At 44.5% G+C, this 17,390-nt stretch overlaps 1 protein-coding gene across 1 annotated transcript; it reads right to left on the bottom strand.

Annotated features, from left to right (window-relative positions):
• Window positions 1–11,194, bottom strand: LOC127017644 (lysosomal acid lipase/cholesteryl ester hydrolase-like). Its single transcript, XM_050898840.1, has 9 exons — window positions 11,051–11,194; window positions 8,926–9,040; window positions 7,678–7,876; window positions 6,949–7,058; window positions 5,473–5,609; window positions 4,776–4,916; window positions 3,196–3,267; window positions 1,799–1,867; window positions 1–285 (listed from the first exon to the last, which is right to left on the bottom strand). Exons 1-9 carry the CDS (start codon window positions 11,180–11,182, stop codon window positions 52–54), a joined length of 1,209 nt encoding a protein of 402 aa, XP_050754797.1. The 5' UTR covers window positions 11,183–11,194; the 3' UTR covers window positions 1–51.
• Window positions 11,195–17,390: the final 6,196 nt, after the last annotated feature.

Here is a 17,390-nt window from a genome sequence, read left to right on the forward strand (position 1 = left end):
ATAGAAATTTTGGAGGTTTCTACTGAGTGAATCAACGCTCTGCATGTGGTTTCAAAAGTATTTTGTTATTAGTTCAATGATTTTCTGATACATTTTCTCAGTTGCATCAAGGCCCCAGATGAAATCAAGATGTCCCCAAGCAGGAAAACGCTCATGGTAAATGAGATTAGTAATCCGAGGAAGTAGCTTTGCGATGTCTTTTGGATCTGCAAATTTGTCCTTTCCACCGCTCCAAACAGCAATTGGTGTGCTTATCTTCTCTATCTTGTACACAGGAGGAGTAGACTGTAAGAAAGGGAGGAGACCTGAGTGAATGCTGTTGTATCAGAAGTTGTGTTTAGAGAAAGGATCCTGTGCAAGCATCTCTCTCTGCCTTGTGTGCTCACTACAGTGAAACAGTAAGGATGAAGGTCACCCTCTCAGTGTTTATTGCTGCAACCCCGTTCCCTGTCTACCGTGAAGAGGAATGATCCATCCTATTCCTGTGTCTTTCAGTAATGCGTGGCTAAGAGTTGTCCTGCAGATCGACACGTGCTTGTGCCCTTCAGAGGTGGGGATAAGGAAGGAGCCGTGCCTGTGTTTATCAGGCAAGGCCTGCAGAGTTGTTGTTCATGTGTGTCCCATTTTTGGCTTATGTAGGGTCCTCTTCATGCTTTTGTGGGGCGTGGAGTGAAAGACTTCTAGTTGTATTGTTCCAGACTTCACTTGACACTCTCCCTAGGTCACGGGGTTGCTACTGATGGAGTAATATGAGCATACTTGTCTTGCCTATCATCACAGAGGAAATCAAAGAAACACGGAAGAGTGGAATGGAGATCTTCTGAGACCCAAGCCAAATGACTTAATGCAGGATGGTTATTTGTCTACGGGGTGGCGAGGGACCATGCGCAAGACGCTTTTAAATTGACCCCTATTATCTGAGGGTGGTTCTGTTATTTTTCTCGTTGCCTGCTTTTTTGGGCAGTGTCCTAACCGTCCAAAGTATTGGGAATAGAACATTGCCCATTCCAAAGTTTAAACTTCAGTATTTAAAGACCGTATGTGTGGATGGAAATCTTTGGAGTCTTTCTCCACCTGTAAAATAATGTGCCACCCATAAAATAACCTGCCCTGACTCAGAAAAGCTCATGACAAGTCAACTGATCTGATCAAATCTCAAAAAATTGCCAGGCAAGTGATCAGTGTTGCAGGAGGAGCGCAGCATTTCTGCGTGTGGACTAGGCAGTAACCAAAGCTCTTAGTGACCAAGTTTTGTCTGTTGCCTTTTTTCCGCACAGGATACATTAGTTCGCCACAGCAGTAGTCTCCACTGTGCTGTACTGAATCATCTCTTCTGTTTTATTTTTGTGGTAAGTAGCTTCCCAAAACCAAGGTATGCATTTCCACTTTCCCCGCCCTGCCTCCCTCCCCCCACCCCCCGCCCCGGTCTCGTGTTTAACTGAAAGGCAGACCTTGAGGATTTTTGGGAAGTGAAGAGCTCCATACTCATCCAGTCCTAGGACTTGGCTGTGGCTCTTAGCCTTTTGGGAATGGCAGGTTAATTGACATGTCATTGGACACATCCCTGCATCAGTAGGGGAGGCAAAACGAACTTCTCTTAGCTGTCTGCAAGGATCTGTCTATGCCTTGTCTGCGAATAGACACACTTTTACCCTTCTGAGTATTAGATTCAGGTGAACCATTACCTCAGACCACTCTCCCCCTCTTTAGCACTCACAGGTGCTAAAACCTGAGTTTTTCTGTTGTTAGTTTTGCCAGGACCCAAGGATGAGTTCTCAGGAAAACCATATTGCCTTACCTGGTTGTATTTCTTCATGTTTTCCTTCGAGCCGTAGTCATAAGCTTGAAATTGGTCTGCACGTGTTATCTATTGATATTGTAGCAAGGACAGATAAAATGAAAGTGTTAAGAGACACAGCAGAGTGCAGGAGGTGTTTTCTTGCCTGTGATTGAAGCCAAGGCCCAGGCAGTGGACGGGCTTCCAGGGATACTGAGGGTGGATCGTAGGGTGAGTGGCTTCATCGCCTTTCCCCTTGCTGACATTCTCTCCCGATCCTCAGCCACCGGTCTGGGCATGTTTTGTTATTAAAATTTTGCTTGACTATCTTAGTTAGCTAAAGTTGGGGTCCCTGTTTGTGACGCGGAGGTGCATCAGGGCTATTACTAGTCCAGTGGAACATATGATACCTCCTCACACACCTCGACTTTTGTGTGTCAGTTTTGTCTGGTCTGCTCACAGTAGTGGCGACATTTCCAGAGGCTCTGTACTTCTTACGAGAGTTTGGCTATTGGGAGCAGGGTGTGATTAGCTTAACACTAAACTGCTGTCTTCTTGAATGTGCCTTGTCTAAAAGGGAAAAAAAAAAGATAATAAAAGGTGAATCTGTCTCACTGAAAACATGTGTGCATTTTTTTAATGCAAACCTTTGAGTAACTGAGGATATGCTAGAAATCTGCTAGCTTGTCTCTGTTTTCTGGCTCTGGGTGCTGGTGGTCTGGATCCTGGGAATTTTCGTCAGGGGTGTGTGCAGGAGCATTGCATATATTTCAGTGTTGGCAGAAGCGGCCACAATTCTGTGCACACAGAGTGATCTGTTCTGAGCCGACGCTCTCTTGCCCTGGTCTGATTTGGAGCACAGGCAGATGAAGCGTAGGTCTGAGAGTGGCGTAAGATGGCAGCAGAAGAGGCAGTTCCCCACTTGGCGCTTGTGCCAGCAGAAGCGTTTGTGTGGTTAAGTGGCTTTGGGAGGTGATCCAGGCTGCAGCTAACCCTCTGGGAGAAGAGCTTTAACCTGGATCACTTCTTTGTCTGGCTCATCCCCTGGCTGCTCAAGTTTCCACTCTCCTCCGACTGCCTGCCAAGGGCCTAGACCATGCTTGCGTTCACTTCTGCAGGGTTCAAGGCAAATGCCTTCATAAATAAAGATGAAGGCTGGAAGCCATTAGAGCCCATCATGCAGGGAGGCCTGATGTGCCCTGGGGAAATCTCAGTGCCTGATACCAAAGGGGCAATTCAGGTAATGGTCTGGTGAGCCATGGGAACAGTGCTCCCTCTGTGGCAGGTGCTCACGGCAGCAAGTGAGAAGATGTGATGGGCAGTTTCCCAGATCCACCCCCTCTGGACTTCCCTGTAGGCTGTCGGTTGCATAAAAAGCAGTACTAAGAGTCTGTTTATATGTCAGTATGCAGTTATACCTGATGCCAGTGAATAATGTTCTGTACTGATGTTCCAGCAGGGGAATGTCCTACGTATACATCCGTTTGACTCTGGAGAGAAAGCAGCAGTGTTACAAAGGCAGTGATTCAGTGCTGTGACAGAATAAAGCTGTGAAGGACCTGAGCAACATAGTGCTGCTGTGTTAAAACTCCATTTTAATAGGAGATTCTTCAAATATCAAAAAGAAAACTGAGAAACAGACTTAGGAATAGCTGGTTAATAGTATGCATCTGCATGCTTTCTCCATGAAAGCGAGACTGTTCCATGAAGATACTACTACTGTGGGATCCTGTGGTTCAGCAACAGTAGGGAAAACAGTCCTTTCAAAGTAGATTACTTACCTCACACCAAACCCCCATAAATTTTGTTTGATGAGATGTTTTCTCTCATTTGAGACACCCAAGCCTTTTGAAGATTTGTTTTTCTCTTCACTTTACTCCTAATGCTAAAGAAGCCAGCTTACAAAACAGATTGCTTTTTCTTCTATTTGCATTTTTATAGTTCTGTTAAGGAGATGTTCCAATTCCATCTCCCTGGATTCCTCCTCAGACTTGTTATCTTGCCCTGAGAACCACATTAGTGACTTAACCCAAGTCAGAAAAGATCCTTAATGGTTTAGCTCTGCAATTCAAAAGGGCTGCAATGCCTTTAATTGCTTTTGCATTGAACCTTTTATTCTCACTGCTTTCCCGTATGTGCTTTTACAAGTGGTTATAGATGGAGAAAAATGGGCCCCAGTCTTTACAGATATTGCAGTAATAAAGATTACACAGGCCAGCTTCCGCATACTTTGGCCACTGTAAAGGGGATTTAAGACGCACTACAGCGCCCATATGTTGGCAAGCATAGGACAGCTCTCTGGTCTCTCCTGTCCCCTCTGACTGATGCACTAGTCTTTGTGAATCCCACCGTAGGTGCGTCGCACTCCTCAGGCACAGTGGAAGGACTTTCTGTAGCTCTACATGTTGTGGATTGAGCTGTTGGGCCCAGTTCTAAGGACAACAAAAATGGGAAAATGCCCCTCACAGTAGTTCTTTGGGACCAAGTTCTGGTGCAAGTAGTCTCAAAAGTGGGAAGAGAAAAGGAGCTTTTTCCTGTCTTTTAATGTTAATGTTAATGTCTTTAAGTGTTCAGAGGACCCTGGTGTCCGCATGCTAAGGAAGGAAACTGAGAACTGTATTACCAAGAAGAAATCTGACTTCATCATCCATTGACTCTTTTTAAAGAGCATCTGTGTATGACCAAAATCTGGTCAGCTTAGCCCCAAAAGAGGGCACATCTATTGACATGTGCAATATAGCCCCAGACTGAATCCAGTCCTTTCTTTCTGGGACTGGAATATGCCTAGTTGTTGGTCCCATCCAGCCTTAGATCTAGTCCTGTTTGGCACTATTCACCCCGCACAAAGTCCTGGCATTCCCTTGGTCTGCTGAGAGCTATTTTGTGGTTTATGTACGTTTACACGCATGACAGTTACTAGATAAGGATAGAGTGCACAAATGTAACTTCCAAAGTCACTTTAGTTTTACTTTGAGTAGGTGTTCTTGCATATACTTACCGTGTTCAGATTTTTTATGTTGCCTCCAGCTATGTAACAGAGTACATGGCCACAAAACTTATCCAGGCTTGTACATAACTGTGTCACAGGTCCTTTCAGAAATCCAAGCTGGTGCATGGCTCCTTTGCAGCCCAGTACTAACTGAGGGAAGGGAAAAGCGCAACAGTTTTTTTTTCTTGTTACAGGAGCATTTTATGCAGGAAACTGTTGCTGATAGCCTAGCCTCCTAACTCAGTATTCAAAGATTGCTGAAACAGCTTGCCCTCCCAGTACCCCTTAAAACACCTTCTTCCCTATAGTGCATCACATATCCTTCCTTCTTCATATTACTGGCATCAATCCTGGAGGAGGTCATCCTTCCATTTCTAGTGTAGTGACCTCAATGCTCACTCATTTCTGAAGTCCCAGAGATTGTCATGGCTGTTATTGCAGCTCTGGTTTAGTTCCTCCTGCATGAGGCCAGCAAAATATTAGTTAACAGCAAGAGTCCTATACCAAGGACGAGACAGAGTTTCACAAGTCTCCTACTTCACTGGGACCTGCTGCTACAAGCCCTGTATCTCCGGTGTTTTCCCCACAGAGTTTTGGAATAGATTTTTCAAGAGCGCTCGATTCATCCCAAGCTCAGTATCAGCATGTCACCCGTTTGGGAACACTTCCTCTCAGGTTGAGTGAACCCTGTGAAGGCAAGTCATACCCTGAGCAGTGGTTCAGGAAAATTGGCTATCTTAATCAGAGGGCTTGTAGCATGTGAGCATGTGGTTACTGGTCCCAGAGCACAGAACATTTTCACCCGTTTAGCCAGCTCAGGGTATGTAGAAAATGCTATGAAGCCTGCAAACACAGAAGAGACAGCCTGAGTTAGTGAAGACATATTTCACAGACAAAATAAATAAATAAGCAGTAGGTAGCAAAGAAGAAGTGAAACTAGATTTGCGCCCATTGTCTGTTGTCCATGTTTGTGCTGCATGTTTTATCTAAGGCAAGTGTTGAAGCTAAGTAAGTCCTGAAATGAATTTTATTTGGGAGGCAAAGTTCATTCTGAGGTTTAGAGCATGTCTGGACATTGCCTTTATCAGAACAGTTTTTGTAGGCACCATGTCGATAAGGTTTTTGTGATAAAATCAATTCCCTCTAAAGTTCAAAAAACTCTGATAAAAAATGAGTTTTTCAGATTATAGTCTCTAAAGGTCTACGTATGTTTATCCTTTCATGAAACTGTAGAATAATTAGCTGAATACTGTGAACTTTGAGTGTTTTCAACTGATTGTTTGCATTAAAGGCAGCTGAAGAAAGCCTAGATGGTTAGTTTGTTTTGCCGTGAGGGTCTTTAAATACTCTTATGAGAGGAAAAGAAAGAAGAGGTCTGGACCTGTGACAATATAAGATTTTCGCACATTTCCATCTCTTTTTTCTGGGTCATTTACACTAATGAACTGGCAGTTGCTCATTTCTAATCAATGTCCATTCATGGATCTTACACATAAACCATAAACATCAGAACTTTCAGCTGATGCTAAAAGAAAGTGAGTTACATTCAGAGGCCGTGAAGTGAGTTAATGCTAAAGGCTGGCACTAAGATAAAATAAGTTTTTAATGTTTTTTCTTTCCTAATTTTCAGTCTCTGGCAATATGTTTTTAAACAGTAACGTGGCCAGTTATAGCCACTCATGAACTATGCTTTAAATTGTAAAATTGCCATTAAGTCACAGGACTTAGTAATGTTGAGGTTCTTTTTCCTTGTCTTCTGTTATTTGAAATGACTTATTATATGTGCTGTTTTATGTTTTTAGTTTTTCCTCCCTGTTCACAAGGAAAATAATTGTATGTCTTAATACAAAAGATTAACTTATTGAAAATTCCTGTTGCTGAGAATTTAAGAAAAATACCCAGTGCCAGTACCTGAAGTACCCAGTAGATAACCACTTTTATGTCTCTAATTATTTTAAAAGTTGAGCTATATTTGGATCTGCTATGAGGTTTCTTTGCTTATTAAGAGTAACCAAAGCTGGTTTTGAAAAGTTTTGCATATTTTCCAAATCTCAACTCAGAAGGCACTTCTACATTTGCTAGCTGTCCACAAACGAGAAAAACAACTGAATCAATGGGGAGACCCACCTGCTGATCAGGTAGGAACACAAATGGTTGTGAACCGTGAGTGTCCTGACATTACCTGTTGTCGTGCCTTCAGAGTGACCAACATAATATACATCCTTCTGTCCAGTTTTATTCATGATGAAGTACAGCTCTGCTGGAATATCATATTTACCCATTTCATCAAAGCTACAGGGAAGAAACACAAAAAGCTAGCGGATAATTCAGCTATCACAGTGTGAGTTACTGAATGTCAATTCTGTTCATTGCATGAAGCAGGACCCATTGCAAGACGAGGTTGCACACATGGTCTGCATTCTTGCTCGAGTTGGGGAAGGGGTTAGAGGGACGCAGCTGTACTGCCAGGCTGCCTGATGCCTTGCGCTCTCTGCAGAGGAGGTGCCAGTTTCTCCTGTCAGCTGTAGTGGGGAACTGAATTTAAATCAGTGCTTGCACTAGCGTGGGTTACAAAACACATTTCTCTCTGGGTTGAATTCACCTGTGAGAGATCGGAGATTTCTAGACAAGGCTGCTCAGCCTGTTCCAGCTGAGGTTCTTGCTCTCCCTCTCACAGTACTGCCTCCCTTTTCCTCAGCATCCCATTTCATTTCCTAGTGTCTGAAATCTCTTCCCCAGTCAACGTTCCCAACTCTGAGTAGTAGTGAGCATCCTTCTTCGCCTGGTTCTTTACTTTCCTTGGTTGGTGTAGACCCTGTTCTGATGCTGGTTTAGGTAAAAACCATCAGGCTGAAGCTTATCTAGTCCCCTTGGAGTTTCTGTCTTGAGTAATTCTCCCTCTACAGAGTACCTGAACTGCCAGAATGCTTTCTGGCTGGGATTAAGGGTCTTGTGTTTTAAAGACCAAGTGTTCCCTCGGCTGTTTCCCATCCAGACATCATAGCCAGCATCTGCGAGCAGGAAGCCCAAGCTGTTGTTGGGCGGGTTGGAAATCCAGTGGGTAGCGTCTCCTAGAAAAGCATGCTGTAGGAAGACTACAGGCTTTTGCCCTGGAAAAGATGAGAGTATTCTTATATTGGAGCAGTAGTTAATGTGTAGTTAAGATTGGGGTGCAGAGTTTAGTTTGTGAGAGTTTTTAAATCTTTACTTCTTCAAGAAGCTCCCAGGAGAACTATGCATATATATTGGCCTGAGAAACCTGAAGGATTTGTTGCATGCAAGCAGGAACCGTTTAATGACATTTCATAACTGGCAAATAAAGAATTTAATGAGGAGGCCTGTCCCCACCTCCTCTTGCACCGCCAAGCCAGCTTACAGGTCCCTATATTGAAACCATCTACCCACAGCTGAAAACTGCTGAAGGCATAACAGCGTATGGAAGACAAAGAATAATTCATCCAAAGGAGCATATCTACCCTTAGGTCTATTCAGTAACCAACTGAGCAGGGCTGAGAGTCCCCTGGTCTAACTTTGGTTAACCTTACTTTGAGAGCGTGGCTGGTCCAGATGATCTCCAAAGGAGGAGATCCAAATAGGAGGAGGCATCAAAAAAAAATTATTCTATAATTCTAACAAGGAGTAATAAACAAAGTAGCAGTATCCAGGGTACCTCGAATTCCATGCAGAAATTTTTATTCCATTCAGAAATTGTGATGAAACAGATGATATGCATTTGCTTTTCATTGATGACCTGATTTCTTATCACCTTCCTTAAGAATATCTCTGTTCTTCAGAAGGCTGGGAATTAATATTCATATGCCCAACCTGAGAGGCTTTGTTGTCAGGCTTCTATTTTAAATGTATACTACTTAGGGTGTTAATGCAAAACCTCCCCAAATCCAGTCTACCAAACCCTCCCCCAGCCCATTTGAGGGAAAAAAAATGGGATATGACAAAATTATTAGGAAAGTCTGAAATAAGGACAGAGACACTGAATGTGTGAACTTCAGATGGATTCAGAATTCAGGCCACATTCCTGGCTAGGTGCTGTTGCTGAGATGGGAAGGTGTGGAACATGCCATTGCACGTGCAAAGGGGAAAGTTGGGGGACCCATGTAAGAGTTGGCTCTCAGACTTTCTTTATGTAACTGTGTCACACCTGTATTTTGGCTGTTCCTCCCAGCAGGAATTCTGAAAACACCAAGAATGTATCCGTCCTCTGTGGTAACTTGATATTCCTCGCTGGGGTATCCATGATATCTGATAATTTCACTCTGTGGGAAGCCAAAGGAGAGCTTGTTAACATGTATTTACAGTGTAGAGATGGGTGGAGAAGGTGTCTAGAGGCTGCTTCTGTCCAGGAATGTGAAGCTGACCAAGAACGTGGCAGGAAGATGAAAGTGATAACATATTGCTGGCTTTTTCTCTACTGCTTTGTGTTGTACTGGTAGGAAGGGACCCAAAAGAGATTCCTGCAGGACAGCACAACCCATGCCTCTCTTTTTCAGGGATGATCAGACATATGCTATAACATAACCATGGAGGCGGGCGGATGCAAACAGCGGTGAGAGCAGTTGAGCTGTGTTTGTGTGATGTGGTTTGTGTATGCTCTTTAATGCTTCATCTCTCAAATTGAAATACCAAGAGCTGCGTTTGCTCAGGCAGAAGCACCTAGTTATACTTGCAGCTTTCCTGACATACCCCATATTGCTTAGGTTTTGGCTAGGTAGTAATTGGTGTAGCACTGGCACCCAAGCACTACACAGCCTTATATGAGTGGCAGGAAGACAGAGTTCACCTGTGCAGTAAATGAGACTGTTCCTGGGCCCTGGAGCTTGGTTATATGTGCTGTCATGTGTTAGGACTGTCCTGGGAGTAGCTTTTCCCCGAGCATCCCAGTGCTCTCCACCACTTTTCCTGGATGCATCTTTGTTTTAGACTTTGGGGATGATGCTATTAAACAGCTCGGATATAGCCATCCTGCTTCAGAGGGTAACCAAGCTGAGCAGTGTGGATGTGGGCTGTTCTGTGATGGTAGTGCAAGGCCCCGGGCCACAGGGACCATGGCTGAGAATAAATATTACAGGTCTTGCAAAAAGATGCATCAAAGTCTTCTTCAGACCTGCTTAGGTGGTAGTTGTCTGGTATTTGACCCCATATTATGGGACAAAGCAGAACTGTATTGAGTGACTAAGCTTTTGGGAGATAGTTTGTCATGTTTTGCAAGGCTGACACAGATCGTACCTTTCTACAGATTAACTATGTAGCAGTATCTGTATAAGACAATGCCAAAAGCTGTGGGTTTTGGGCCATCGTGAATCCTTTCTTGCAAAGTGTGATTAGGCAAGCCATGCAGGCAAGGCAAACAAGGGTGGAGCTCCTGTCACTAAGGAACTCATGAGACCACCTACACCTAATTTTGCATGTACTGTGAGGAAATCGGTGGTGATTCAGAGCAAGGTGTCTTGGATTACTTTTTGTTGTGAGAATCTGCTGTTTGAAGAAGGGGTTCAACCTCCCTTGCCACTGTACTGAGCAAACAGGTTGTTACAGAAGGGGAAGACTTTACTTCCCTTGAGACTAGAAACCAGCCTTTGCCTCCACTGCAAAGGAATTCTCTCTCTGGCAGCTTGGACTGTTTGGATAGGAGCATCAAGGTTTCTTCCAGGCCGGTGCTCCCTGTCGTAGTGCTGGAGGGATCTTTGTCCTCTTGCCAGGTTCGCACTCTTCCCTTCTTTGTGCGGTAGCCCAAAATACCAACATATGTTGAGAAAGGTGGCTGCAAACAAGTGTCATGAGGCATGGCCCAGCCTCGTGTTCATCATATATCTGTTGGGGCTCACCCTAAATGCAGGCAGCGAAAGTCTGTTGTTCAGTTTGGCATGGACTGGAGCGTGTAGTCTGTGCTCTGGCCACAGTCCAGGGCTGAGTCCTGTTGCCGGGGTCAAAATTCAGTAGCCTGGATCTCCAGTGCCCCTCAGGAGGTTCTGGGGAGTTGCCTGGCCTTGGAGCCAAAAGTAGCAGCCGGCACTCTCCATTGCAGTGCTACGTGTCTGTCCTCATGCGGTGTGCAAGAGTCACATCTGTCCCTGGCACATTCAGAGCCGGCCCTCGTTGCAGCGGTGACGCTAACGCAGTGGTTTTGGAAAAGGCAGGTTGGGAAAATGGGAAATGTGGAAGGGGCCCTTCTTAGCCTCCTGACAGGGACTGTTAGTGATGGGCAGTGGTAGTGGTACGTGGAGAGACGCTTTAGAAAGAAAGGGAGAGAAAGTGACCCAACTTACAACGTTCATAAAGCATTCGGGGTTGCGAGTCTTCCTGTACTGGCTTGTGTCTGAATTCAGGGTGGAGGGTGTTGTGAATCCTGCTGAAAAGGCGATTCCTTGGGAGCAGAGCAGCACGAGGAGGCACCACATCTTGGGGCTGCGTGAAAGAGCACATGCAGGGGGGTTTGTGTTAGGAAGAGAGTGCTGTGGAATTCCACAGGAAGACCCAAGTGGGGAGTGTCCTGAAGGTTGCCCAAGGTCTGTTCCCCAAGGTGGTGCCAGCGTAAGTACCTGTGTGAGGAGGGACTGCCTACAGCTTATGCTGTGTAAGTGTGAGTTGCAAAACAGGTGAGGAAAACGCTTGGGCATACCGTGCGAAAATATGCTGGAGCGCCCTGCAGATGACAAGGGAGCAGTGGTTGGTAGACAGAGCCAGCTCTTGGCATGAATCTGGCAGAAGCTTGACAAAGAAACATGAGTACCTGAGATGACCATCACCCAGCTTGTCTGCCTTTATCTGCCTCCACTTCTCTGCCAGCAGGAGAGGTGAAAGGAGAGGAAAGCACTGTTTGTTTCCTGTCTCCTCAGGAATGAGGTGAGAGAGGTTTGGGATGGGCTCTCTTTCCACCTACCCTCTCCTCCTTCGGGATCAAATGCCATTCTTGGTGTTGGTCAGTGGTGTGCTGGAGTGAGGAATCAGTCAATGAGGCTCATGAAGGGTTGTGCAGGGGCCAGGAGAGATTCAGGGACTCTGGGAGGAGATGTAATGGGCTTAGGGGAACATGCTTGCATCAGATCAGTGCCAGCTTGTGCTTTCACCATGGGGTGATGTGCCCCAGACCAGCTTCAAGTTCTGTTTGGAATTAGTTCCTCTGAGAATATGAAGTGAACAAGGTGACCATGTGTGGCTCCCCAGGAGACCCATGAGTCAGTTCCCAGTCAACCTTGCCTTTCAGACTGAAACTGAGTCATCTAGGTCTCCATTTACCATCCCCTCAGGCTGCTTCACCAGCGCCTTGCTACCCACTTCTTCCAAGAACATGCTCTGCTATCCCCAGGTAATTGCATTTTTTCCTACTGCTACTTCTGAGCCCAAAGTTTCTGTCTCTCAAAATCGATGGCTGCCACCAGCTAAGAAACCATGGAATGATTTGGTTTTAGAGCAGTGAACAAAGGATCCTGAGACTGTCTTCATGTTGGCAAGGGCCTGTCTCCTTTATCTCTTAGAAATGACTGTCCATATTGCAAATCTTGTCTTGGTCATAGGGAGGTGAGACCTTGCCCTTTCCTGGGTTGACTGATGGTACCAGATTAGCTTTTCTGAATAGAAATTGCAGAGTGCAGTCTATCTAGCACCAGTTTATGCTGACTCCACCTATGGTAGATACGCTTCCAGATTTTAGTCTTTCTTTTCCAGAACCCACTCAACGAGTGCAGGAACACTGCTGTCTGTGAGCTTCCCAGACCTTTTTTTCAACATTCAAATTGTGACTCAAATGCTCCCTAGAAATGGGAAGAGCAGGTTCTCTGTCTCAGAAAGTTACTGGGTGTGGGACTATGAGTTAAAACTGTTTGGAGAGCAAGAGAAGTGCTGCCATGTTCAGTGCTCCTTGCCTACAAGAGAGCTGCAACTACGTAGGATAGGATTTTCCTTTCCAATCTGAAGAACTGTACAAAAAGGATTCATCCATGAAGCTCAGGACTGTGCTTACTCATTCTGGAAAAGCCCTTATACATCTAATTGTTGTTGTATGCTGTGCCTGCATGTGCGAGGAGAGAATGAGCGCTGTGAAGAGAAAAGTAGCAGCCATTCTGCATGTGGATAAAGACGATAAAGAGCAGGCAGGCTACCTAAATTTTGAACAATAGAATCCATGGGACAAAAGGGACACATAATGCAATGTAAGGCTTCAGCTCATCAAGGCGTCTTGTAAGATTGCCTCAGCAGTAATGACTGGGGACATTACTGCTCTTGTAGGCTTGATTTCCTCAGAAGAAGAGGATATGCTTGTATGACCTCAGTGTGTTTATGTTAGTTCACCTTTCTGTCCATCCTGTAATTAACTTTTGATGTCATTGGTAAATATCTGCCAAGTTCAGCACTGAGATGCAAGCCTGTAAGGTAATGGGGTTCGCAGGAGCTCCTGAGGACTGTTTGCTGGGGGAAGACTGTTCAGTGGGATTAGTGCCTTGCTGGGGGGAAGGCAGGCCGAAGGCAGCTGTTATGTGTTCTGCAACCAGCTGAGCAGTCAGAAAGAGTGAACTAGACAAACTGGGCAGTGTCCATGTAGCTTCAAAGTAGCCACAGCATGCATGGCTGGGCATCAGGGTTTGTGAGAGAATTTCATAGGAGACCTGCCTGTAATGTAGTTTGCATTAGGAAGTTAAGCAGACTCAGGCAACAAGTCTTTCTGAAACCAGGCATTGCTAGGTCCACTAGACATGGAGAATCCAATTTTTAATGAAGAACAAAGGTTCTCATGCAGCCACATGTTTCTGGAGTCTGCTTCTAGCATAAGACATCTGCTATGATGAGACATGCTGCTCTATGAAGTTTATTTGGACTTGGAAATGGAGCTACGGATCAAGAGAAAATAAGAGAGTATTCCCTGGTAAGTAATGGGGAAGATGAGCAGGATTTGTGGGACTGAGGGAGGGGTAACCAAGAGATTTTTGCACTCTCTAAATCTCCTTATAGGAGAAGGAGTTTTGACTTTTTCTGATCTTCATTTTAACCTTCAAATTTGACTGAACAAATTTAAAGAAGTCAAATCTCATGAGTCATCAGACAGTTGGAATGAAGCAGCATTTGGAAACACCCAAAACTTTAAACTTGGCATCAAAACACACTGCATTCAATTCCCTTTGTATATCAAATACTTCTTAATTTTTGTTGTCAAAACAGGAAGCCTCACAACTACATACTCAGTCAGCACAACACTCTTTTTTGCTTTCTGCTGTTTTACTCTGATCTAATGGGAGTAAAATACGCCTCCTTCTCCCTGCACGGGGAACCTCATTTGGGAAGAAAAAGTTCTGCTAATGTCTCAGCTTGTTTTCAAATCGCTACCAAGACTAGTTGAGGCAATGCAGAGGCTAAATTATTCCTCTTGTTAGGGCAAACTTTTCTCAATGCACTCTATGATCACCTGGCTTAGCTGGCATGGCTCATGGACTTCCAGGTATTCACCTTTTAAATCAGATACAGCAGGCTAAGTAATATCAATCTTGGCAGGCCACTGCTCCCTTAAGCTTCAGGAATAAAGACAGTTAGGAGACGTGAACAGCTGTGGTTTTTTCTAGTGAGATGAAGTCATAAGGAAATATTTGGCATGGTAAACTCTCATAAAAGAACATACTTAGAAGGAAAAAGGGTCAGAGAGAGAAATGCCCTTGAAAGTTCTTTAGGTACTTCTAAGATTTAGTGAAACTGAGTTACAAGCCCTTCAAAAATTCATCCATCTATCCTTGTGCTTTAAGCAGTCTAAAATTTATTTCATATAAGCTGCAAGACATACACACACCAACCAGAGAAGCAACGGTGACTAAATGCATATAAGAATCTGCTGCCTTACTCACTAATGAAACACGCATATGCATTACACTGCAAGAGCAAGAGGTCCAGTTTACACACACTGTTGCAATACTGGGACTTTCATTCCCTTGTTCTCAGACTGAAGAGAACAAGTAGAGGCAAATGAAATAGTTGCTCTTTCTCTTCCTTTTGTGCAGGTCAAACTTCTTTGTCTTCTAACTTGAGCAAACAAGCACTTCCGTGCATAGCAATAGGCTTACAGATCAGAGAGGCAAAAAGCTGTCTGTTCTTACAAGGAACTGCAGAAAACCAAGACTGCACATCTTTATGGAGGCAGGCAACAGAGAAAAAGACCATGAACACATATGTACAAGCAACTTACCTCTGCTTTGACTGCCTTGCTTGTGCTGCAGTTCCTGGTCTGTCTCCACTAGCAGACTGATTCACTGGCAGAAACCTGTGCGGATAAAAGGAAGTCAAAACACAATGAGCACTTCAGGGTAGCAGCCGTGAGTGTCATGAGTTGGCAGCATGTATTGCAGAGCGTGTTTAAGTGCTGATCTGGCAGTGCTTCAGAAGTAGGGAAATCTTTGTGATGAAAAAGATCTTCTGGTTAAATTCACCAACCCAAAATGCACCATGGAGCAGGAGAGTTTAAGAAGTACCTACAAATCAGTGGTTAGGAGGTTTAGCTGGGACCTGGGTGTTCCAGTTCCCTGAGGCTGTGGCAGACCTTGACCTGTACTGTTGCCCAACTGAGAGGCTGCTCCGAAGGTAATCTTTTAGGATGAAGAAGAGGAAGTGTCCAGCTTCTCTCAACATACTCTCTTAAGAACACTGTCTCTGCTATTGCTTTTCATTTGGTTTATGTTAACTTTAAGTTTAATGTTACAGACTGTCCTAAGTTTGTTTTTCAGTGAGCGGCACAACTCATGAAACCCATCTTATTCTACATTAGTCACTCAGAGTTGACATGGATTCTATACGGACCCTCTGGTGCCAAAGAAGGCTTGAACATGTCATATAACCTTTCTCCCAGTGAGGGAACAAACAAGGGCTCTTGTTTCTCCCAAGCCATTTTCATCAACTCTGAAAACATACTATCTTTGGAGATCTTTGCCTAACTGCTGAATTAGTTGTAGTCAGCCTGGTGGCTCAGTCCTCACTGAAATTGGCTTGATGACCATGGGCAGAAGGACATGTTCTGTGTCCTTAGGCAGCTGGGCTACAAACAAAGTAGAATCCTCCTACATGAGGACCAGCCTTTTCAGTCAATTAACTCATAAGTGTCTTCAGAAGAGCTTGTGTTTCATGATGGACTGATGAGCATTTAGAAGAATACCAGATGAAAAGGACGTGTTCTTGGGAACATCGTTGCAAATAATGTGATGCCTTTGGGTGGTGGGGGAAAGAAAGGAGTGAAATAAGAATGGGATGTCAGTGAAGCTACAGTAACGGTTCTGCTTTACATACAAAGTAGAGAACATTTTTTGGGATGGTGAAAAAGGTAATTTGGTAATATCTCAGTGAAAAGCATTATAACTCAGCTGCTCTGATGTCTCTAAGTGACAGTAACTTTCATCAAACTATAAACTAATCACTCAGAAGGGCTTCTTCAACGTGATGTCTAGTCACTCCTCATGTCCTAAGGCGGGATCAACAGTCCCCATGATGTTTCCAACGCTGCTTGCCCAACCTGTTTTTACTGATTTTCCAGAAAATTCAACACCCTGCCTCATCTGTGGTCTCCCAGGTTGCAAGATAGCTGCACAGCTGCAATCTCTTTCCTAGGTGAATTTAGGGGATACTCTGCCTTCTTTCAGGTATATTGCTATTGCATTTCCTGTTGTAAGTATTGAAAACTTATAAAGCAGGTCTCAAGTCCTCATGTGTGTCCCCCACAAGCAGTGAGTTAGTTGAAGGGCTGACTCTCTGTAGGGTATTTGTCCCCAGGAATTTGTATTGGGTGTAAGGAATGTCCTTGTCTGGAGGGGCGGTGTTTTGTTTGGATCAAGCTCTACTTACATTCGTGGAACACAAGGAAACAGGACAGGCTTCAGCAGTGGGCTCAGGAGATGAATTAGGCCTGCTGTTTGTCTTGGAAGGGAAAGGGACAGAAGTGGCACCAGCCATGGTTAATTTGTTCAGCCAATGAACCATTTCGCAGAATGAGACGTTGACCCTTTGGCCATACAGTGTCACCAGTGAACTGTCTTAGTGTAACAGCTGTACCTGCCCTGGTTAGCATCCCAGACTTGGCCCGTGTTAACATTTGATTCAAATGGAGAATGAGGGTGTCACACTGAAAGGAAACCCCTAAATGCAGTGTGTTTCTTTTCACAGCGAAGCTAATGGCATTTCATTGTGGAGGGACAGTGACCCATAATGCTGTAACCTAATAACCATTGAGGCTACCCTTCAAGTGAGTGTCTTTGTGCAATAACTACCTATTTGAGACAAGACTGCTAGAGCCAGAGTTCCTCCAGGAAATTAAATAGGTTGACAGTTTCTTCAGCACTGTTTTCAAAGTAGCCCTTCCCAGTAATGGGCAAAGTGCTCTAAATACCCATGGGATGGAGATAATGGGTTCTTTCTAGCAATGTTTGGGTACTTTTCATTTTAGTGTTTAAATGCCAAAGAGGCTTCTCAGAGCCATGATAAAGGTTAGAACAGCTCAGCTGCGCGTTAGCCAGTAGCTTCCATGTTAAATAGCAGATGTGAGGTTTCTGCTGGGTTGAGAGTGTAGCTTTGAACCAAAGTGTCCCATTGAAGTGCTGTCATTGCCAAGATACAATCAGCTCCTTTCTCCCACCCTGGAGAGTT

Source organism: Gymnogyps californianus, chromosome 6 (genome assembly GCF_018139145.2).
Source record: "Gymnogyps californianus isolate 813 chromosome 6, ASM1813914v2, whole genome shotgun sequence".
NCBI classification, from domain to species: domain Eukaryota; kingdom Metazoa; phylum Chordata; class Aves; order Accipitriformes; family Cathartidae; genus Gymnogyps; species Gymnogyps californianus.

Bases quoted from the DNA above. Each gene is read 5' to 3' on its own strand.
- LOC127017644 (XM_050898840.1), bottom strand. From the start codon at position 11,182: ATGTGGTGCCTCCTCGTGCTGCTCTGCTCCCAAGGAATCGCCTTTTCA. The intron at 3,268-4,775 runs GTAAGTATATGC...CTTTCTCTCCAG, and splicing joins ACATAAAAAATCTGAACACG to AGTCAAACGGATGTATACGT. The intron at 1,868-3,195 runs GTATAACTGCAT...CAATATCAATAG, and splicing joins ACATTATTCACTGGCATCAG to ATAACACGTGCAGACCAATT.